At 54.4% G+C, this 22,530-nt stretch overlaps 7 protein-coding genes across 7 annotated transcripts; all 7 read right to left on the bottom strand.

Annotated features, from left to right (window-relative positions):
* Positions 1-242: 242 nt before the first annotated feature.
* Positions 243-668, bottom strand: JKF63_01888 (uncharacterized protein; the record flags this gene model as incomplete). The annotated part of the gene is made up of 1 exon (XM_067897932.1): positions 243-668. One exon carries the CDS (start codon positions 666-668, stop codon positions 243-245), a length of 426 nt encoding a protein of 141 aa, XP_067754089.1.
* A 575-nt stretch (positions 669-1,243) lies between these two features.
* JKF63_01887 (uncharacterized protein) lies at positions 1,244-1,738 on the bottom strand (the record flags this gene model as incomplete). The annotated part of the gene is made up of 1 exon (XM_067897931.1): positions 1,244-1,738. One exon carries the CDS (start codon positions 1,736-1,738, stop codon positions 1,244-1,246), a length of 495 nt encoding a protein of 164 aa, XP_067754088.1.
* Positions 1,739-2,470: 732 nt separating this feature from the next.
* Positions 2,471-3,100, bottom strand: JKF63_01886 (uncharacterized protein; the record flags this gene model as incomplete). The annotated part of the gene is made up of 1 exon (XM_067897930.1): positions 2,471-3,100. The coding sequence occupies one exon, from the start codon at positions 3,098-3,100 to the stop codon at positions 2,471-2,473; it is 630 nt and encodes a 209-aa protein (XP_067754087.1).
* A 589-nt stretch (positions 3,101-3,689) lies between these two features.
* JKF63_01885 (uncharacterized protein) lies at positions 3,690-6,896 on the bottom strand (the record flags this gene model as incomplete). The annotated part of the gene is made up of 1 exon (XM_067897929.1): positions 3,690-6,896. The coding sequence occupies one exon, from the start codon at positions 6,894-6,896 to the stop codon at positions 3,690-3,692; it is 3,207 nt and encodes a 1,068-aa protein (XP_067754086.1).
* A 5,611-nt stretch (positions 6,897-12,507) lies between these two features.
* JKF63_01884 (uncharacterized protein) lies at positions 12,508-14,040 on the bottom strand (the record flags this gene model as incomplete). The annotated part of the gene is made up of 1 exon (XM_067897928.1): positions 12,508-14,040. The coding sequence occupies one exon, from the start codon at positions 14,038-14,040 to the stop codon at positions 12,508-12,510; it is 1,533 nt and encodes a 510-aa protein (XP_067754085.1).
* A 2,508-nt stretch (positions 14,041-16,548) lies between these two features.
* On the bottom strand, positions 16,549-18,357 carry JKF63_01883 (uncharacterized protein; the record flags this gene model as incomplete). The annotated part of the gene is made up of 1 exon (XM_067897927.1): positions 16,549-18,357. The coding sequence occupies one exon, from the start codon at positions 18,355-18,357 to the stop codon at positions 16,549-16,551; it is 1,809 nt and encodes a 602-aa protein (XP_067754084.1).
* A 1,076-nt stretch (positions 18,358-19,433) lies between these two features.
* Positions 19,434-21,113, bottom strand: JKF63_01882 (uncharacterized protein; the record flags this gene model as incomplete). Its single annotated transcript, XM_067897926.1, has 1 exon — positions 19,434-21,113. One exon carries the CDS (start codon positions 21,111-21,113, stop codon positions 19,434-19,436), a length of 1,680 nt encoding a protein of 559 aa, XP_067754083.1.
* Positions 21,114-22,530: the final 1,417 nt, after the last annotated feature.

The raw sequence follows: 22,530 nt of genomic DNA, 5'->3' as shown, positions 1-22,530 counted from the left end.
GAGAGGCAGAGAGGCGACGCGAAAAAAAATCATAAAAAAAGTGTTTGGGGCCTTCACAGTATGTGATGAGTTCGCATGGGGATCACCTCCGACGGCCCCGGCAGGAGACTTCGATGCGCCTGTTAAAAAGAAAGTATTTGCCAATCAACTGAAATATTATGAGTGGTGCAAAGCTGGCGAGACACATCACCGCCACGCGCCACTAGCAGCTCCACGAGATAAAATTTTTGCGATCAAATGTCTCAGGCAGCAAAACCAGGGCGAGGAAAAACATCACGAGCGACACCACCTCGGAGCTCAAAAAGAGAAAAAAAAAACGCGGACGGCGTACCCGCCAGAGAATGCGGAGATGTGCGGTAGCACCAATGACGCTCAGCTCTGTTATCAGGAGGGACGTGTAGGCGATCGTAACAATTTGAAACATCTCCGACTTGAAGAGCTCCAGCGTCGCAGGCATCATGACGCCTCCTTGAAAGAAAGATGCCCGTACCCACTCCAGAAAGGTGCGGGTGTTCATTGGGCGGGCCTTGAGCAGATCTTTGTAGAAAAACGGGTACTCGTGCACGTCGGATTCCTCGAGGTCTTCGTCGAGCACCAGTGCAAAGGCTGGTGCCATTGTGAAAAACGGTGGAGTACCCCATCAGCAGGTACCCGTTGAACAAAGACATCGTTGTCCCAGCAAATAATACGGAGAAGACGATGCCACGATGCATGATGATCTGACTGAGCCTACATGTGCGCCGGTAGGAGTTGCGCCCATGCCACAGGATCAGCCGCAGACAGTGCGAGAACTTGGTGATGGAGAAGTCGACATCCACGCTTGCCTGATTCCCCTCCTCTCCCTCAATGCCAATCCCCACGTTGGCGGCCTGAATCATCGACACGTCATTGCCACCATCACCCATGACCGAAACCCGCGCGTCGCGGCAGCGATCGCACATGCCGCTGACCACTTCAGCGAAGGTGGAGGCATCAGAAAGACAATACACCAATGTATTTTCATCTAGAACCAAGGTTTATTGTAGCACTAGGCCGCCATCCTTGATACACCAGTGCAACTCTTCCTGCAGCTCATCCAGCCGTTCGTACATGTCTGCCGGTGCCATACTGCAGAGGTACTTTCGATGCGGCAGTGCCGGGGAATGAGTCGAGTTGATCGACCAATTGGTGGTGGCAGTCTCGACTTTGTCAGCAGTTAGCATCCACACCTTTATACCGCACATGCCGAGCGTTTCCAGACACACTACGGCATCATCTTGCAGCTCATCTTCCCCCCCCCCCCCGTAACCCCGATGAGTGTCGTGTCTCGCTCTAATGCACGCATTGCGGTCTCGATCGCTTCTGCACGATCGTTACCGAGGATAGACATGGCAGCCTCGTACTGGTGGAGAAAAGTACGGAGGATATCCTCACTGGGGGTGCGACCGGCAAACCCTAGTGTTCGCAGCCCCATCTGCGCCAACTCCTGGCAACACTCGCCCAACCAATCCGATTGCCGCAAAACGGACGCCATCTTCTCATCCGCGCCTTTCATATAGAGCTTGAAGGTCTCCTGTGCGTTGCTGCCGTCGCTGCTCCCAGTGCGTTCGCCTAGTATGATATGCCCACGCACTTGCGCTCCGATGAGAGGGGAAACGTTTTGACAATTGTGTACGTGTACGGCTGCGCAGCGTCGCCGACGGTGAAGGCCACCGATGTGATGTCTCGATAGGTCAACACGACACCAAGAGAGCGACATAACTTGACCAGCGCAATCTCGTCTGGCGAGGAGGCGTGGTAGTTGACGGGCTCCCCTGTCAACTCTGTGGAGAACGGTCGTGGCCCAGACAGCGCAAGTTCAACGCTTGTGAGATCAATGTTTCTGCTCAACAGAGGTGCAGAGTTGCTAGAATGCATGCCCCTCCCCCCCTCCTCCCACTTCCAAATGCGGCAAGACAGCTGAGGAAGCAAAGTAAGGGGGTGGTGAGTGATTCAAAAGTAGACGATAGCTGGCGATGGGCGCCCGTGTAAGATGATGAGCATGCACGTGTAGAGAGCACGCACACTGGGGGGGGGGGGGGTACCGCGTGTGCGTGCATGTGTGTGAGGAGTACGGGTGGGTAGCAAAGGCAGGGCTGCACATGTAGCGCCACACAGTAACACTGGCCATAAAGGCGATATACAGCGAGCGGGGGAAACAGAGCGGGAGAAGACGTAAGAGACGAGAAGAAGAGTGTGAGGCGAATACCCACTCCGACCACCACCAGCCTCCCTCAGTTGCACAAAAGAGGTACAACGTTTCGGTATTGAGAGCTGGCATGTATAGAGGTCACAGGGACGCGTGGGGATGCGCTTGTCCATCCACACCGCACAACAGATACCCCGCCATCTCACTTCTCAAATCATGTCTTCCACCTGTCGGCACATCCCTTGCGCGAGCCCTTAGGACTGGCGAGGACCGGGTGGGTTGTCCGTTGATGGATGCGCAAGTTTAGTCGTCATCTTCGCCGGCGACGGCGGCGTCTCCGCCGGTGGCCGTCCACACCTTCTCATACCCACTGAAATCCGCCTTGGAGGTTGGGTTGATGACGGCCAAGTAGCCCTCCGCAGTGGGAGCCGCTGCCACCATCCACGGCTGCTTCAGCAAAGTGGCGTTCAGCTCGAGCACAAACCCGTTAACACAAGCGGGAATCGTGTACTCCGCTCCGTCCGAAAGCGAGATGCCACAGAGCTTCGTGTCATTCTGGCAGACTAAAGCGTTCTTTTTCTTCTTGCCCACAACTTGAATGCTCTCAGGCGTGATGGCGGTGCGACCCTTAAAGAATTCTACTTTGGCCACCGTCACACCCGAATCAGCTGTCGCGCATCGTCGCACGAGCTCATGATTCGGATCAAGACAAAGTACACACAATCCGTTGCTGTGTTGCAGAATGCGGCAGTTGTTATCTTTCACTTTTTTGCAGTCATGAATACTGAATTGATGGTAGTAGCGTTCCGTGAAGTAGTCGAAGGTGCTCGGCGGCGGCAGGGAGACGTACGACCAGTCCAACGCCGCGGTGGCAGAGCCTTCTGCCCTAGAGGCGCTGCCTGTGAATGAGGACATGTCTATCTGTTCTGACATTGTCGCTTGGCGAGACTGCAGTCGCAGTCACAGGCTCGGGTGGGTTCGCTGTAGTAGTTTTCTGCGCAGCTACTCGGCGAATAGACTTCTTCCGCTCTTGAGAAGTGAGGGAGAGCGTGACGGAGTGTATTAAAACTTTTTTTTTAAAGGAGCGAAGTCAATGGAAGAAGTAGAGGGGGGAACATTGACGTTCGGTTGGTCTGAGTTGGTTCGACGATACGCCCGAGGCGGAGCCGTGATGCCGGGCTTGCAAACATGCATGTCGTAGCAGTGAAGGGTTGGCGTACTCAGAACGGGCAAAAGAAACTGGAAGAGCCATTGCCCCATCCATGAGAAGGAATACCGTGGCCGAGTCGATCATGCCTGTTCATTAGGTCTCGATGGGCTTTGAACATGTCCTTTGTGTGTGTATGTGTGTGAGTGTATTCGCCGGTGTAGATGAGGGGCACATTAACTGCGATGAGTGTAAATGTAAGATGATGGCAGCCACTGTGTCTTGCACGACGTCCCGCACTCCGAAGCGCGTCAACCAACGGGATCCGACATGGTCTTTCTCCTGAGAGTGCGGGTGCGGCGCTCGCACTTACCATCAAGAGTGTTTTTGTTTAAAGCTGGCCCGCTTCTTCGCCAATGCTGCTTCGTAAGAGCTGCGCAGATGCGAGTTTCTCGGATCACGAATGTTCGCTTCCACGACGCGATATCGCAAATTAAAGGGCACACGGCCACCACTCCAGTTGGAGAGTCGACGTGCCATTTGAAAGCGATCCTTGTTGGACGCCCCGCGATTGGCAAGCATCTCCTTCTCTAGAAGCGAGTGATGACGGCGCTGATTTCTTCCGCTGCCACGTTTCCTTGACTCATTTTCCCCCGGGGACAAGGAGGTGCGCGCTGCGGCCCGATCAGCCGCGTGCGCCTCCCGCCGCTCCGGCTCCAACGAGTCGAACTCCGTGAAGACGGATCCGACAGATGAGGCCTCTTCCATCCGCACCCCAACGGGAACGACGTCAAACGGCGTCTCATAAAGGTCCATTAAAAGAGCGCGGCGTTCTTCGTCTTCTGGTGCGGTGCCCGACGAGGGTGGTGGTGCAGTCGCCGTGACAGAGGCCACCTGTGGTGCGGGAAGAGGCGCAGCCGACGCGAATGTCAGGTCGTCGTCGTCTTCGAGCAGTGACAGCCACGGGGAGTCCACGCCATCATTCAAGGCTGCTCGGGCATCTGCATTCGCCGGCGCTTCGCTGTGGGAACATTTCATTGTGCCTCTGTCTGTGGCAGACGTATCGGTGGTCACTTGCTCTTGACTTTCACGGAAAGTTTCTTTATCCCCTTTCACTGCGTTTGGATCAACGACAATGTGCAAACGAGGTTCGAAGGTTTCGGATGCGGCCCACTCCTCACTGCCGCCCAGTAAGGGGTTATCGTTTACGAGATCTCTCTCCAAATCGAGGTTCTCCGGTGGCGCCGTACTCATCACCTCCACAGCCGACCTGAAAAGCGAGGAGCTTCGCAAGCGCTCCAGACGCTCCACGAGTTGCGCATCGTCTGTGCACAGCACGAGGCGCGCCTCCGGCGCCTTGAGGGAGCTGAGCATTGCGAGGATAAGGATCAGCTGATCGTTGTCTCTGGAAGATGGGCTTAAGCCGAGTGCGTGGAGCAACTTTGGATCGACTTGATTCGCGCAAAGGCACTCAGTGAAGTGCAGGACACGCGTGCGCCTCCCCGCCCCTTCCGGCTGTGAAAGGGAAGGGGTGGAAACCATAGCGGAGAGGCCGCGAAGCCGCTGCGAGGCCAGAAACGGTTCCATGCGTGTCATTTGCTGCAGAGCCGCATCGAACGTGACGAAGCGGTCTGCGTTAGCGACAGAGTCGGCGAGCTGCGAGAGACACAAATACGGGATGAGTACCAGCGACCGCGAGGCGGCCCCCACCGCAAGAAATGCTTCAGAGGTCTCGACAAAGGATGTGTCTAGTACGTAGACGGTATCATACGGCTGCATGATGCCCTGAAGCGCGGCCTCGCTGTTGGCGATGCTGTCGTTAGCGTCCAGGCAGTAATCACCGAAGTGTGGCAGCGTTCCAACCAGCCCGATGTCCAGCTTTGGCATGTGAGCACTGATATCATTTAGCGCACCCTGAACTGCGCTTCGCCCAACCTGAGCCCGATAATAGCGTCGAGAAGCCACCAAGAGATCCTCGTCGAGAAGCACCAAGTCCTCCGGGGTCGCTGTTGGCCCAGATGCATGGGAGTCCAGCAGGAGCTGCTGAAGCGACAGAGGTCCTAGGTGGTGGAGGAGAAACTCGTAGAAATCCTTCTTATCAAGCGCGTTGCGGTAGTAGAAAAACTCCACGTAGTCGTATTTCCAATAGGCTTCCACTATCTTCAAGGTCCCGTGGTCCGCGTCGAGGCGAGCACGTCGGCGAATTTCATCCAGCTGCGCCTGAAAGAGCCGGCGGCGTTCCTCTGCGGAGTCCTGGACAGCCACCAAAACCACTGCACGCGTCATGTCCAGTGGGCGCAGCTGGGCCTGCTCCATTCGCTCCAGTGTGCGCAAAGCGGCGGACGGTTGAGTAGTGGCCAATGCAGTGATGAGATAATGGTACAGCTCCGGCGTCACGCCACCTCGCTCGACGAGCCTGCGACGGAACGCCATCGACGTCGGGTCTTCGTACATACGCCATAGTTCCTCCTCGCTCGAGCGCTTGCGCGCCGCCGAAAGACGGTCTCCAGTGGCGCTTCCACGCTCGTAACGGATGCCCTCCTCGTACTTGTCAACAAGAGCCACCACTTTTGAAACGTTATGCCGCGCGGCACTCTCCTCCAGCTTTGCAAGAAACGAAGGGTGCAACAGCGAATCCCGCAGTCGTGGAAGACACCGGCGCACAAAAGGGCGCTCCTCCTCTTCAGAGACATGTTCACCTCTGCCCGGCCAGACGTCTGTAAAACCGCTCCGGATGTGCTGCTCCAGCTGAGGGAAAAGGCGGTGCGGGCTCTCCGTAGGCCACCCAACCGTAGCACAGTATTCCGCAGCCTCTGTCACAGAGATGGGCAGCGTCGACAAAAAATCGCGTAGTTGCGTGTTCGCCTCAACTCGTGACGCAAGTTGCTTGAAGAGGCAAAAAAAACGCTGCAGATCCGTTTTTTCGACGTCTGAGGTGGGCTGAAAATGACGCAGCGGCGCAGAGGGTGGTGGTGGTGGTGGTGGTGAGGAAGACGAGGAAGCTGCGGTTGGTGGTGCCGCCGAGGTTGCGGATGCAGCGGCGCTCTCCGCTGTGAATGTCTCTGAAGGACCTGCAAAGCGGTGCTTGTAGAGCTCCAGCACTGTCAGCGCCATGTCCTCGATGCGCTCGTCGTTTGGCGAAAGGGATGCCACTTGCAGTAGCCAGCTGAGCAGGCTCAGCTCGTCATGAGCCCCCAATTGCGCCTCTTGCCAGTACTTGAACCAGTCAAATGCCGAGCTAAGGTCTTTACCGACTGCGCAGAGCCGCATGTACTCGTTTAGACTTTGCTGCCCAACTTTATGATGCCGGACGAAAACGCTGAACATCTCTTGCGTGTATTGATACGCCTCTTGTTTCCCAGCTAAGCTCGGTCGAAGCTCCACAATAGACGTGCTCCACGCAAGTAGTCGCGCGCAGTGATGATCTTGCAGCAAGTGATTTGCCTGGTGAAGTGTGTACGCCATGTACCATGGGCGAGGTTCTTTGTATAGCGAGGTGCGGAGGGTATCCAGCCCCTGAGATGCACTCCAGCGCTTGAACACATCGCCGTAATGGGTACGCTTCTTCAGTCCACCCCACATTAGATCCCCCCGGGAAGGTATGCGTGGGAGGGGGAGAGAGAGAGGAGGGAGGAGGGACAGGGCGAAAGGCAGAGCAAAGAGCCGCCGACGCACGAAACAGAGCCTTAAAAAGGGTAATGAACGCGTTTCGATGCACCTTTCACGAGCAAGTTTGTTTTTTAATGGTGCCGTGTGTATGCGTGTGGGGTGTGTGAGTGCGTCGATGTCCCGAGAAGGTGCGCACAAGAGAGGTTGTGCCGCAACGAGGCAAGGTACCAGGAATCAGAGAATATGCGTGGAAAAGGCGAGATGAGACAAACGGATGTAGAGGGAATGAAGGAGGGAGACGGAAGCATTCACAGCACACACACGCACGCACCCTTGAAGGCCCTTTGCGGGCTTTAAAAAAGAAAAACGGGTGGTTAATAATGGCATCTGTGTGGCGGGTGAGCCCCTCAAAGACACAGAGGCGAAGTTCATAGACACAAGATTATCCTGATGAAAGATTGAGGCAACCATTCTGCATCGCTTCACTATCTCTATCAAGCCTTTTGCTTTCTGTGCCTCCCGGCTTGCCCAAGACGCACCATCGCCCCCCCCCCCTCCCCCCGGGGAGGTCTAAACAGACAAGAGCGGGGCTGTCTTATCCACTGCATGTAGCAGCTATAGCATACGTGTGAGGGCTATGTCTCCAATTGATTTTTTCCCGAGGAAAAACTTCAGGTACAGCGTTGTGAGGAAATCGCTACGACAAGAAGCACGAAGCACGCACAAAAAAGGAGGACAGGATCAACAGTCGCGGGGGGGGGGGGCGAGGGCAATTCACAAGTACACACACACACACGTGCGTTTGCCCCTCTCTTCACAGCTGCAAAAAAAGAAAAAAAAAAGCACAGTCAACGAAAACCAACGAGCGACAGACAAAATAGATAACAAGGGGGACCACAGTACATAAGAAAAAGAGGCGAAGACAGCTCTGAAGAAATCTGTTAAAAAAACATTTTCATTCGTTTGGTTACGTGGGGGAAAAAGGGGGGGGAGGGAGATGACGACGACAAGAGACATGCTGTCAAACAACGTCACGTACACGGCTGCACACATGGAAACAGATAGACACCCACAACCACAAACATGTAAAGATATATATATATAGAGAGGAAGAGGTATGTTTCGCTGTGTGTGTGTGTGTGTGTGTGGTGGTGGGAGGGGTGGGGGTGAGGGGGGTGAATATCTGCATACCAACGAACCTGAGACTCGGCAAGGTAAACACATGTACATACACATCAACACACAGGGACGGACAGACCAAATCAGCGAAGAGAGGAGGGGGAGAGGGCAATACACAAGAACCATTACCGAGAAAAAGAAAAAAAAGCGGAATACCATAGGATAAGCGTAACACACTTTTCTCCGAAACAACTACACCGTATGCACGCACACTGCGAAGGAGAGACGTGTACGTTATCAGCGGAGCTAAACTAGACAGACGCACCTGTCTAAGCCCCCCATTATCGAGGGGGGGGGGGGGACACCGTCAGCCAGCTAGTGCACACCCACCAAAACAAAGGACAACACACACACACACAGACCATCCAACGAAACCAACGCAAAACAAAAACTACACGTCAGCCATATCAGCTCAAAGACAGAAGCGCACGAACAAAAAATATATATAAAAAACAAAGGGAGTCAAAATAACACATCAACTACAAACATTAAGGTGATTTGAGACCTACAAACAAAACCAGAAGAAAAAAAAGCCAGCCAGCGGCGAGAGATGCGAAAAAGAGGGAGGATCGAAGGACGCGGGGCGAGGGAGAAGAGGCGTTACCAACTAGTCTACTCTCCACCTCTTTTCTTTTTTCCCCCTCTCCCTTCCGGTCAAACCACCCTGGGATCCGTCTTTATGGGCGCAGATGATGGTGGACGCGGGAAAGGAGAAAAGAGAGAAGACAAATCAACATAAAATGTTTGCAGCTCTTTGGGGAGGGGGGTGGGGGGAAGAGGCGGTTGACGTAGTCGTCAGGTTCGATAGTACACATGCGTCTTCTTTGGGTGGGTGTAAAGATGAAAAAATGGCGCACCTGCGGTTACCTGTCACGACCTTAGTGAGATAACACAAAATTTGGCAGAAAGGAAACATGGGGAACAGGATGTGCGTTGCGTCTGTCCTGAAGGTGGTACAACAGCAGAACCTTCACCACGTGCAGGTGCCCGCCGAACTGGAATGCAACACGATATCTACATCGATTCTATCGCGTGAGTCATCCTGTTGCGTTCTAGACCCCCCCCCCTCCCATCCCCCACCCTTCCCCATTGACTGACTATCAGGAGCCAAGGACGTACGAACCCATTTAAATCTACATCCACACACACACGCACACACACACATATATATATACAGGTACATATACACTTATGTATAGAATGCGTATCTGATGTCTGCGCTTTGGGCGGGTGTGAATACGTTGCATGTCGATGTCGCATTCTTTCTAGGATAGACTTTCTGGATTCATCTCCCCTCTGTTTACCCCTCCCTCTCCCCCCTCCCCCCCCCCGCACTTGAGCCTCACAAACGAATCCGCAGTCAAGCACGGATGTGAACAAAGAAACACACACATGCACGCACGCACGGCATATTATCCGCTTTTTTTCCGTGCCCGTGCCCGTGCGTGTGTATGGTGAAACGACGAAAAAATCTGTTAGTTTACAGTCGAGTTACTAAAAATAATAAGACAGACGGAGAGAGGAAGGGCTTTGTCGTCGCAATGCAGACGAGGCCATAAAACACACGAGAAGGGAGACGGCGAAGGAGTAACTCAGAGCACCAAACAAACAAACAAGCCACCACCTAGGCGGGGGAAAGGGGAGGGGGAGAGGACGAAACACAAACACAAGGGGTAAAATCAACTGTACGGAGAGCGGTCCAAAAAATGCGAAATCTGATCTTTGGGACACACGCACGCACACGCACACAAAAATGAGTGCAAGTCAACGAGCAGACACACTTCAAGGTGCGCACAGAAACGCCAACATGAAGGTAGAGAAAAAGCGAAATGGAAGAATCGGGGGTAGGGGAGTGTACTGCTGGCTTGGCGAATGGATGACAACGTGGCGTTCTTTCTTCGAAATGTGTGGTGCACGCTCATTCTATGCTACTATTTTGTTGTATCAGCTGTTTCTGCGCATCCCCCCTTTGCACCTGCATCGTGGTTTTTCTACACCTCATCACATATCACCGCATACTCTTCGCACCTTTGGTTAACCACCACGCGCTCTATCCCTAAGCTGCTTCCCTCAACCATTGCCGCCTTGAATCATACCCTGCGAATTCTCCGCCAGGGCCGGACGGCTACGACAGAGAAGCGAGTGGGTAACCGGGGAATGGGGTAGACTTAACGGGGTGCATGACGGTGAGTTCATGGAGAGAAGAGACCAGAAAAAGGAGGAAAACCGACTGAAAGGCAAGAAGGAGCTAAGTTACACAGCAGCGACCCCGCCATCAACCCCCCCCCTTCCCCCCCCCCCTCGCGCGTGAATGACCAAAAAACGGGGGGCGGGAGGGGGAGACGTGCAACAACAAACAGTATCGCAGATGAGCGACTGCAGTTGAAACGCGCCCTCCCTTCCTCTTGCACGTGACATCATCGAAGCAGAGCCGAGAAAAGGACCCCTTCCCCTTCCCCTTCCCCTCCCCCTTCCCCTCCCCCCGAAAAAAAAAAATAATAATAATAATAATAATATCGAGGCAGTTACGGTGTAAAATCGAAAGCGGCGAAAAAAAAGTTCAGAAGCGGCTGAAGTGGACACGAGGAAGGGGGGGGGGGGCGAGGGCTATCAGGAAGAGGTCGGCGACAAAAGAAAAAAAATTCTACCAGAAACAACAGAAGGCAGAGAAGGCGTGCCATCGGGACGTTTTACTTTCGAGTTTTAGATCAGAAAAGCGCAAATTCATACGCGGCGGTTGTGTGTTCAATACGTTGAAAGTGGAATCTTAATAGAGAACAAGAAAAAAAAGGGGGGGGGCGGCGAAGTGAAGGTAGACGAGCGTTTCTCATACATTCGTCTCAGTAAAAAAAAAAAGAGATAATGTGGCTGCGTAGGAAGTGCTTCTATAGGGCTGATTAAATGATAAGGTGGGTGACTCGAAAACGAGCTCGCAAAAAAAAAAACAAGCAGCGAACGACGACGACGACATCTTTGTTTTTCCTCGCCATTCCAAAATCATGAGCACCCGTGCCTATCCGTGTAGGCGTCTCTCTCTCGGTGTCCGTGTGTGGGTGGGGGGGGGTGCGTGCAATCACCTCTGTTCCATCGCGAAGCCGGGGTGAGGGTATCCCCCAAGTATGTACTCGTGAAGAGAAAAGCCCCTAGTATGAGGCGCGCACGAACATACAATTCACACACTCACACACGGACAACGGAGAATAACGAAACGCGTTGAGAACAGTTGATTAAGGTGACTGCGATACACCCCCGCACAAAAAAACAAGCGAAAGAAAAAAGCAAAGGTCCTCTTGTCCAACCTCGAGGGACTGGAAAAATAGAGCAGCAGAAGGCTATTGCACTGACAGAAAAACGACAAGACAAAGAGAGGGCACGAGAGACGCAAAAGGAAAAAATAACACGACCAAAAAACACCGAAGAGTATCCCCTCTTCCCTCTTCTGCCCGCCTTAAAACAAACAAAACGCACGGCAGGGGGCGTGGGCTCCGACCGCAAGTGGGGGGGGGATATGAATACATAAACACACACACACACACACACAGACACAACAACGAAAATGAAGCAGAAAGACCGAGACGAGAAAAAAGGCGCCGATGAAGTGGTAGTGAAATGCAAGCAGTGCGCAGGGCAGAGTGCCCCCCCCCCTCCCCTCCCCTCTTACCTTGTAGTTTCCATTATAGTCGGTGTCGATCTACAGGAAACAAGTGCAAATTAAATCAGCGAGGGCCTCCGCAGTCTTCCTGAGAGCCCCGCTCCCCCCCCCCTTGATCTCTACCTGTTCCCTCTTCAAGAAAAGTAGCCTGTAGTGTTTTTGGCAGTGTTCTTTTGACCACCACCACCCTACCCCCCATCGCTCTGCTGCATCGTTCACCGACACACGCATACCGAGAGCATACCAGTGCGCGATGCAACATGAAGAGCGACGCAAAAGTGTCTGATCTGAGGGGTCTTTTGTATGACACCAAGGGACACCTGCGTTCACATGGGCTACACGAGGAGGAAGCTCAGGAACGTGATGCGGATATCTGTCACTTCCCCCCCTCCTCCTCCTCCTCTTTGCTGCGTGTTCGTCTTCGGTTGTTGTGCTTTCCATGGGGGGTCCCCTTTGCTCACACCGATGGCAAGTAAAAAAGGGGGGGGTGTCTGTCTGTCTGTCTGTCTGTGTGTGTGGGGGGGGGGGGGGCCAGCACAAAAGAAAAAACAGGGCCGTGAAGGAAATGAGAACGCGGGGGCGGTACGGTCTAACACAGGGGTGGCGGAGAGGAGAAGCGAATACGGAACAGAGAGAACCAAGTTCGCATCAAGTAGCGAGCAGAGAGAAAAAGGCGCTGTGCACAGTCGAGCGTGGCGCTATGTCATCGACCAGAAGACATCATTTTCAGGCGCTACAGTTTCCACTGCCTACTCACTTCTTCCTCACGTACCGCGCCACAACCGCACCGGCCGCGGCTACTGTCAGCAAGGATAGCACTAACTTGGGCCTATACAGTCGCGTGGAGACCGGCGCGGCGGTGGTCTCTCCGTTGCTGTTGACAGACTTGTGTTGCGATGTGACCGCTGCCTCCGCGTCCGCGGTCGCCTTGGCCGACCGCATCATCTGTTCTAGGCAATCGCTGAGGGTTTGCCTCATTGGGGTGAAGGTAAGGCCGAGCTGCTCCTTTGCGCGGTGGTTGTCGAGGCGCTTGCGAACACCGAGGCTGCGCCACAGGAAGCGAAGGTTCACGCTGTTCCACAACACTACTGTGGCAATACCGAGCGTCACAAAAGTCCAGGCAGTGTGTGTAGGCGGTGTTAGCTGAGGGCGCAGCTGCTTCATTGTGCGGCAAACCTCTGGTAAGCTCACGCACTCATTGGAGATGATGATGCGCTGGTCCCGAACTTCTGCAACTTCCAGAGCACGCACGTGTGCGTCCGCAACATCGCGCACGTCGACGAAGTTCCAGCTAAGGTTGGGGCAAAATGGAAAGTACCTGGGGCAGTGCGCGAGCTCTTCGATCGTGAGCATTGCCTCACTTGTTTCATCCGTCAGGCTAGGGCCGATAGAAATAGAGGGCAGTAGTACAACTAACTCCACCCCCATCATCTGACGCAACCGCCAGGCCTCTCTCTCGAAGACGAGCTTCGCAAAAGGAAGCGGGTCATCCTCAGGGGTGGCTACGCTGTTCCAGTTGCTCTCGTCAAATAGCCCGGACGGGGGGTCGTCCTCTGTGATGTGCAGAACAGACGACGCTGCACCAGTGAGAACGACTCTTTTCACGGTGGACTTGCCGGAAAGGCGAATACCATCGAAGAGGGCTCGGATCGACTTGGTGTAGAGCGCCACCAAGTCCCTGGCCTGTGGGGACGCGCTAGAGCACCCACAGTGGATGATGTAGCGGCACCCCCGGATGGCATCACGCAGTGAGTTGGAGTTTGTGACGTCTGCTTGCAAGATGGTGAGACGCTGGGCCACATCACGGCTCGCGCCGTAGAGGTCTATCTGCTTCTGCTGTCGCACAGCATCTGGCACCGTCATGCGCACACTGTACCCGGCGTCCAGCAGCCTCGCTACAACGTGACTCGCCAAGTACCCACTCTCGCCAATGACAAGAACGTGGATCTTCATCTTCGCAGCACGAGCCTTCTCTTTTTCGTTTTCAGTGGAGATTTGGTTCAGGATGCTGCTGGGTAGGATGGTGCGTGGTCCCTGTCCCAGTGGTGTTGTTGCCGTTATTTCTTCATCGGACATCTCGCCGTTACACGCATTCAGATCAAGAGCGCTGCCAGAGAAGACCTTTTGGAAAGTGTTCGACCCCGGTTGTGGGCGAACTGGCTCGCCAGATTCCGTGAAGAAGTCCGCGCCAGGGCCTAGCAAGTGTGGGTGCTCCACTAGGTTAGTGCGCAGCACCGTGTCCATGTCCTCCAGGGACATACAGCTACCTGAGAAGACGCGGAACATGTTTTCTGCCCTTGTCGTCACCGCTTATTTCACTTTTCTCAGAGCCAGTGGTGGATTTGTAGCAATCCTACGACACTCTAGGTGTCCTTTTTTTTCGATTCGGACACCGTGACGGGTCGACTTGGGTAATCCGCAGGCGTGAGGGCAATGCAATGGCACGGCTTCGCGCAGAGCGCCGTATGTCTGTGTTTTTCTATACAGCAGAATGGTGGTGATTTTGTCGAGTGTAGGGGGGGGGAGGGCGAAGGGGAGGCGGGGGAGAACGGAGAGGGGGAGAGGGACAGGAGCGCGCAACAGCCCCGTCAGTGAGCCAGCACGGCAATGCAACCAAGATGACCGCCCCCGGAAAAAAAAACGAAGCGGCGAGTGTGAGAGAGATGCCTGTACCCTGGACTAGAGTTATTTACGTGACGGTGGGAGTGGGGGGAGGGGGGAAGATACGGTCCACAAAGAGAGAGGGGTCGAATGAGTGGCAAGACTACAATCCACGTAAAAGACCAAAAAAGTGAAAGTTGCAGGGCTGCAGTAACACTTACAGTGATGTTGGCAGCAAATAAACAACAAGACCCCAGATACGTGCCAGGGGCGAGGGTTTGATTATTGCTATTCAACAGATAACTTCTCGCTGCTCTAGTCTTTCTGCCTTTCCGATCGCTCACGCTCTTCACCGAATTGATGTAAGTGTAATACCGCTCCTGTTCCTTCTCCGATGAAGGGAACGAAAGAGGTTTCTCTTCCGACTCTAAAAGGCCCAGCGACCGTGCACTGTCACCCTCCGGAGACTTTTTATTGAGTATGTGACCCTTCTCAGCTTCCTGTCTGTTGTCTGGATCCCCCCGAAAAGGAGAGGTTGCAGACAAAAAGAAGTGGGAATGATGTCTCAGGGAATGTCCTTGGCACGTGCGGCGTTAAGCTGGATCACCAATTCACACACACACACACACAAAGGGAATAAGCGCGCACAGGCTAGCGTAGGCGCCTCACGGTCCACCTAGTCGGTCACAGAGGGGTAGGAACAAAACGGAAGCGGCAGTTAAGAATGTTTTGGGGGAAGGAAGAACGGAGACCTTGGGCCCGCGGCGCACTTGCACACTCAAAGCGCACCGGCAGACCTGTGCTCAGAAGAGCAAAAGAAATGGGAGCGAAGGGGAAGAGAGGGGGGGGAGGCGTTCGTGCTGGTAATGTGACTCGGGAAGCAAACTGCAAAGCGGATGTGTGTGTGTAGGGGGGGGGGGGAGGAAGGGGGAGGGGGAGGGGGAGGGGGGACGAAGCTGCCCGATTCAATGAGCGTCACTCACTCAGCAGCGGCCTTTTCGATCAGACCAGAAAAAAAAGTACCCCTTCTCGAGGTACGCATAAGCGGGGCATAATGGTGATTGGAAAGTTGTATGGTGCGAGGGAAAATTAAAAAGGGACAACACACAGGGGGCGAGAAATGACACATCAGCAACATAACCCCCAACCCAACCCAACCTGTCCTCACCACAGGTGAACGCAGGGAGAGCTGCAGAAGGCGCTTGCAAGTGAGACGAGTACCACACCGACATAAAAGGCTGGAAACCGGTGGCCTCACCATGGCTTTGCAACTGCACCTCTATCGGCCGTTTTGTTACTCCGTACAGGCCCTCCCGCATTGTCACTTTCCCGTGATTCGCCCAGTGTGGGGGGAGGCGGCCATGGGTTCCTTCGAGATGATGAAGGAACCGACTCATGCCGACACCATTCTAATTGATTTTTTTTCTTTATTCTCCTGTTGTTTTGAAGCAGTGTGGGGTGTGCATGTAACTGTGCATTCCTCACCTCTTTTCTAAATCACCCAGATAGAGGTCCTGAGAGAGGAAAGGAGAGAAAAGGCACGCTCACCTTGCCGGACACACACACACACACACACACACAGTTGCGTGGTCCCAAGAGAGAGAGAACAAACACGAACAAAGCACCCCGCAGAGGTCGCTTGCCTCCCAATAGCAACTAAACTGTCATTTTTTCGTTCTCGCATACTTGGTTGGTAAGATGCACTTCTATTTTCAACGTGGCCAGTCCCAAATATATAATGTGTGCCTGCAACTCCTCACTCCGCCTTCGGATGCTAGCAGATTCACAGTGTGGTGTCCGGCAGCCCAAGATATACATGAGAGCCACGTTTGAGTCGGTCATCTGAACACGAACCCTCGCTCAAGCCGTACAAAAACCAGTCTCTCGGGTTGCCCTAGAGACACTTCCATCATGCCTGTCCCCACGTAGCGCCCCCCCCCTAAGGTTGTCCCAGACTGCTCATCGATAAGCAATGAGAGCGGGGAAAGACGGGTTCGGGGTCACTTCAATGCGGTGCCCTTTAGGTGAATGGTACACACATTTTCACAATCGAAGACCACGCAACGCAGCCCTATCCCGGGCCCGACCATCGACAGCTGTAGGGATAGATCACCCTGAGCCCCATACCTCATTGGTGCCCGTCCCTGTTAATGGTAGAAGCGGCTCGGTATTTGCAGAATGGTCTACAGCACTCTAATGATCAAAAAACACAACTTGTGAGTCTTCCTGTGGCTGCTGACTAGAATGTCTTCGCCGAATCGCCGCGCGCGTTGGGTTTCGCTGGAGTCGTTGGTGTTCAATATCGTTACGCAGGGGTTGTGAGAAATCGCTGTCGCCGCCGAGACCCACGGGGCGGCCGCTGGCACGCGTCGGTTTCGCACAACTGGCTGTTTTGGGGCGTCCTCGCTTCGAGGATAACCGTTTACACTGCGGTGTGTTGCCCTTTGTGCTGCTCCGGTTCTCTGCACCGTCAGTATCACAAAACCGCTGGCTAGCGCTCGCCCCGAGCTCCTCTGACGACGGTGCACGTGTGCCGCTCAGGTCCTCCTCCATCACACCCAAAAGAAGAGCCGCTTGGTAGCGGCGCTGCAGCAGCGCGTCGCTCACCTCGTTGCCGCCATTCTCCAGGTTTAGCAGCGCCTCGTTTAGTCTGTCATCCACCGTTTCTGATAAAGTGGCAAGACTGGGCGGTGTCCCGCAGCTCGGGCGGTGCATCATGGAGTTGCGCAGTGGTGGGGGCGCTGTTGGCCTTGGTGCGATTTCATAGCCGGAACTGTGGTGATAGTGAGTCGTGCATCCACCAAGTGAGACAGCTGAGAGGGCACGCCCTTCTTCCAGCGCGTCAGCAGACCACGACGCATTGCTGGTTAACACAGATAAGTTATGAGCTTGGCCGCCGTCCGCCTCGAAGTTCGAGGGCGAGGTTTGTGCTTCTGCAATGAGCTGCTGCCGCGGTTGCTGCTGAGACTTCGACGTCGGGGTGGCCGCGTCGATTTCGTGCTCCCCTGCAGCCGCACTAAATCCGTGACTCGACTCGCTACTATGGCGAGGAGCCATCGACGGGGCTTCCTCCTCGTGAGTGAGTCTCTCAACTCCGACCGATGGTGCTACTCGCAGCGCAGTCCCTGGAGTGCCTTTGCCATGAGTTGTCTCCTCGCGTAGTAGGCCCGACCCACGGGGCGATGTGACTGCGGCGTCATTGGCAAGACAACGAGCCTCCTTATCCTGCATGTACAGAGTCAGCTGCTCTGCTTCGAGTAACATCTTTGACTTGAGAAACTTCGGTGCAACTGACCAGTCTTGGAGCCGCGCCAACCACATGGCCGTGGGCACGGCACTTATTCTCGGCTTAGCGTTGACATCGCTGACAAAAAATTCTCCAGAGTTCGTGGGGACCTTGCTGAGGGGGGAGGCGACCCACACAAAGGATGCACCCTCGGCCAGCTCAGGGGCGGGGCTGACGCGCAAGTGGACTGCTAGGAGACGCACTTGCACTTGGGGGCCGAACTCGAGAATGTCGCCGTGTTGCAACCACGCGTAGCTGCCACGTTCTGTGAGTGTGATACGCGTACGCTCCCCCGCCGCTGCGTGAGGCACCACACAAACTGGATAGCCTTTACCGCACAGTCGCACACGCACCCCTGCAAAGGGCACCGAAACAAAGTCGACAGGAACGAGGCCACCGCTCGAGGTTGAGGATAGCCCCTGTATACACCAAGTTGTCACCTCTACCGCCGCGCGTGACCAGGCGCGATCGTTTTGCAGCGCCGAGGAGAGAAACGGGCTTTGGCGGCCAAGGAAAACTGCAGGTGATACAAGAGCACGTGGCAAAGCATCCGCGCACTCGCTACTCTCTGCAGAGTTAGCCGTCGCCACAGGGATACGTGGCAACTCGAGAAAAGTCAAGTCCTTGGCGGCCGTAGAGCTGCACGGCACCAGGGATGAGGAGGCGCCACAGCGAACGAGAAAGAGTCTCGTCATTTTGTGAGCTGAATCATTCATGTTGCTACGCAGGGTAAAAGTGAGGAGGGGAGGGCGCAGTGATCAGTCAAATACCGAAGTAACACTGAGAGGAGAGACGTGATGCCCAAGGGATGAGTCCACTGTGATGGCGGCAAGAGGAAAGCGGTATCCGCACCAAAGGGGGCGCAGAAGGTGCGTAAAGACAGAACAGAAGTGAGGGCGATGTCAGTGCATGCCCTGCAGAGAATGCAAAAGAGCGGCAACGCCAATGTAGCACGAAAAAGAAAAACAGAGAGGGGAGGGGTGGGAGTGGGGTGATGGTGGTGTAATCCAGCCTAACGTGCGATGACACTCACAACAAATCAGAGTTTGGGCGCCGACTGTAGGTGTCAATACGAGGCATAAAGACGAGACACAGTCAGGGGAAAAAGACACGAGTACCGCCCCTTTCCAAACTGCACTCGGCAAGGGAAGGTAGTCAAGGGGGTTGTATATTTGTAACACCGTTGATAAAGGTGAACGTGAGAGCGTCAGTGGACGACCCCTCCCCCTCTCTAACGGCTTCTGTAAATGACCGTGCAAGTGTGTGTTGATGCAGGCTGGGAACCAGCACGGGAGGCGAAGAGGGAGGTTATATGGGTCATAATGTAAAAAGGAAGGAGCAGTACAGATCAGCAGCATAGGTGCGAGAGGAGGCATACTGTCATATGTGGCGCTCAGCAAGTGGCACTGCGGTTGGCCATGTCCGCGAAAATGCAAGGGTGCCCATGGGCGTCCTCAAGCCAGCTGCAAGATGCAAACGCATGCACATCACTTCTCATAATGGGGCTAAAAAAATGGAAGAATGTGCTTCCAGCTTCTCCTCCAGTCCTTCCTTTTTTGGTTGCTTTTGTGATGTCCTCTATGGAGACACATCGTGAGTGGTGGCAAAGGGCATCGTAAAGATACAGATTAGTTCCACATAAGAACCAAAGAAGAGCCACGCACGTGCTCGGCCACCAGTCGAGAACTCAGGCGGCGAAGGTTCTGTTTTTCTAAGACCTTACAAAATCTCATTCTATCTCGCCCCCTCCACGTGGTTACACACACACACACACACAAATAAAAAAGGCGGTTTATGTGTTGAGCAGAACGTCAATCTTCTCTTTCCACTCCCACGCTGCTGCTACAAACTGCGGTGCAGTCACTGCTAGCAAAGATGTGTCGCTCAGCCGTAGGTGAGCAGAGGTGCTCATCAGAATGAGGTTAGACTCTAGGCTCACCCCGACACCGCCGCCAGCCATGTCTTTGCCAAGCAGCGCGCCATCCAGCAGCATCTCGTACAGTCGCAGCCGTTGAGCGGGGGAAGAGGGCATGTAGTTGAGGAGGGTCACGTATAGGTACATTCTCTCTGTCTCTCGATCCAACGTCACTAGTACCTTTAAACCGTTAGCCATCGGGACAACACACGTATCATTCTCGGGGTCCAACTCCAACGAGGTGCCGGATTCGAGGGCTTGCCTCAGATACCCCAAGACCGTCTCCGCCAACTCGTCCATGCTGCTGCTGGTGCTTTCCTGGGACTGGTAGGGCAGAATTCGCGCACGGCAAGCTGCAGGTAGTGTCGATGGTTGGGTGACGTGAATGGTCGGCAAATTCTCGCCACCACCGCCGCCGCCGCGATGCCCTGCGTTTGCCAAGGGGTTTTGACGTTGCAGCTCGGACAGTGCGATCCGAGCCGCCTGTAGTGCTTCATCCTTATCCCGAAGTTCGTACCTCAGACCGCGGATTTCACCTTCCAGTGAATGCACGAGCTCCGCGATCTTCGCATCGTGAGCGGTGGATTCTGCCTGAAATCGCCGCCGCTCCTCCCGCAGCAGATCGAGCTCCTTGACGAGATCTTCTTCTTTGACACGCCACCGGTGCGCCGCAGCTCTTTCGGCATCCGTGACGCCTTGTTGCGCAGCTGCCAGGGCCGCCTTCAGTAGCTTCACCTCTTCCTCCTGTTTCCAGTCTGTGCACGCCTCAGCCGCGTGACGCGCCGCCACTTGCAGTTGCTCACGCAGACGGACGTTGTCGATGGAAAGCGCCGCCACTTTTCCCTCCAGTTCGTACAAACACGCATGCATCGTATCGCAGTCTGTGTGTGATGAGGATGACACCCCCTGTGGGGTGGTATGGGGCGCATCTCCGCTCGCATTAGCGGGACCACTGGCCTCTTGCGAAAAGGGGTAGGCGATTTGCGCCGCTGAGTGCGGTTTCGCGCACGACATTCTATTCTGAGTCTGTCGATGAGTTCCGCCTGCCAGCTGGTTCGGTGAGAGAGACTGCAGCAGTGGTGAGGTGTTAGCGCTACTGGTCAGCTGCGTGGCAACAATGGGCGACCTCGCCGCCGGGGCGAATGCTTGCCTTGACGGAGATGTTTTATCAGCAAAGGGAGCCTCTTTTTGAGGTGGCGAGTCCCCCCCGGTGGGGTATTCTGGGACCATTGGTGTGAAAGGGGGTGATGCTTTCTCTGCCGAGGTACATTTCAGCAGCGTTCCTGAAGAGAGCGACACCTGCTGAAGGCGCAGAATCGCTCCATCGAAAAAGCCTGCATCCCTGCCACTCATCGTTTCATCCAGTGCGACGCCATTGAAGGAGAGCAGCTGCTGCGTGGGTTTGATCCCAGTGGCTTTCTCCAGGTAGCGCTTCACTTTTCGAACGCTGAGCTGCTGAACATCGCCTTGCATGACGAGCTTGTACTTGTAGCCATCAATGTCAGAAAGAACGTGAATACACTTTGTGGGCACCGCCGTGTCCGGTGTCGGGTTCATCGTGATGGACCGTAGACGCGATGCAAAAAGGAAGATGACGACAAAAAGAAAGAAAAGGATTCGGAAGATTGGGTGGATCGAACAAACAGCAGACGGGAGAAAAAAAAAAAGAACAGTGGAGAGGGGAGCGTTTCACTCTGTGTGGGGGATTACGAACAGGCAGAGCTGTGGTGCCCAGACCCCCCCCCCTTTTTTTTTTTACACACCCACACCCACACGCGCAAAGAAATAATGGAAATTTTCTTCAGCGAAAAAGATCTAGACTAAATATGAGAGCATATCACTCACTGGCTGTTGTGCGTGTGTGAGGGCGCATCTATGACGTATGGAAAGAAATATACAAGGGAAGGGTAGGGAAAAGCAACAAAAGTGGTCTGCCGCGGCCCTTTGTTCAACTCCTCACTAGACAAGTGAGAAGTACGCAAAGGAGGTGCGGAGTGATCTCTCGCGACCCGTGTGAATATGAATAGAGATGAGGTGGTTGGTTCGATAACGGGGGGTTCACACTTGTCCGTGCGTGCGCGCCTACGGCTGTTCCGCTCAAGGCTGATTCAAAAGACATGATGAGAGGGAAAACATAGGAGGGGAATTGTAGTGCTAGATACACACAAAACCAGCATTGTCTGTGCCTGCAAGCATATAGTTACTGGCTGTATCCCAAGCCAAGCCCCCTCTTTCCATTGAGCTTGGCGAAAGTCTTCCATGAGAGGCATCAACCCTTTGAGGATGGCAGCAAGCACTTGTTTTCTTCGTCCACGTCGCAAGTCCCCATCATTCGTATACGTGTACATACATACATTCCTCCTTGTCCCTCTCCCTGACCAACCGCCAGTAGCCTAAAGGATCCAAGTCCTCGCCCTTGTTGGTCCGCAAGCACTGGCACCTGTCAGTTTTTTTTTCTTTTCCTTTCCAGCAGTAAACAATGAAGGCTGCCCCATCTTTTCACCTGAGCTCCCTGGACGTTGCCCGTGGTTTATCCAGTCCCGATAAAGCACGAGTGCTCTGTGTTGCTCACACTCACAGAACCACAGACGCGGCGTTGAGTGAGGCTAGACTGTATACGAGCATGCAGTCTGAGCTGCCCTCTTTTTTTTAATCCCTCTGGCGTGTATTTTCCTTCCTCAGATGTCGAGACTTCACTCAGTAGGCTAAACATCACCATCACGTTCAATGCACACACCCTCTCACGAAAAAAAGGAAACATACGGGTTCGAATCCATGCACCACGCCCCACTTCTTTGTGCCTGTCTCGACGAGTACCACCGTGGTGCGGAGTAGTTTCTGCAGGCGGGTTGATGCAATGGCCGACTCACTCATCTAAGCCCGGCCCTCGCTTGACAGCCGGACCCCGCAATGTCGGTCGATACGGAATGCATTCCTCGGGGCGACTCATGTCCCCCTAACCTGGGGGCGCTGT

Source organism: Porcisia hertigi, chromosome 34 (assembly GCF_017918235.1).
Source record: "Porcisia hertigi strain C119 chromosome 34, whole genome shotgun sequence".
Taxonomy (NCBI): domain Eukaryota; phylum Euglenozoa; class Kinetoplastea; order Trypanosomatida; family Trypanosomatidae; genus Porcisia; species Porcisia hertigi.
This window is presented reverse-complemented; position numbering and strand designations above follow the sequence as displayed.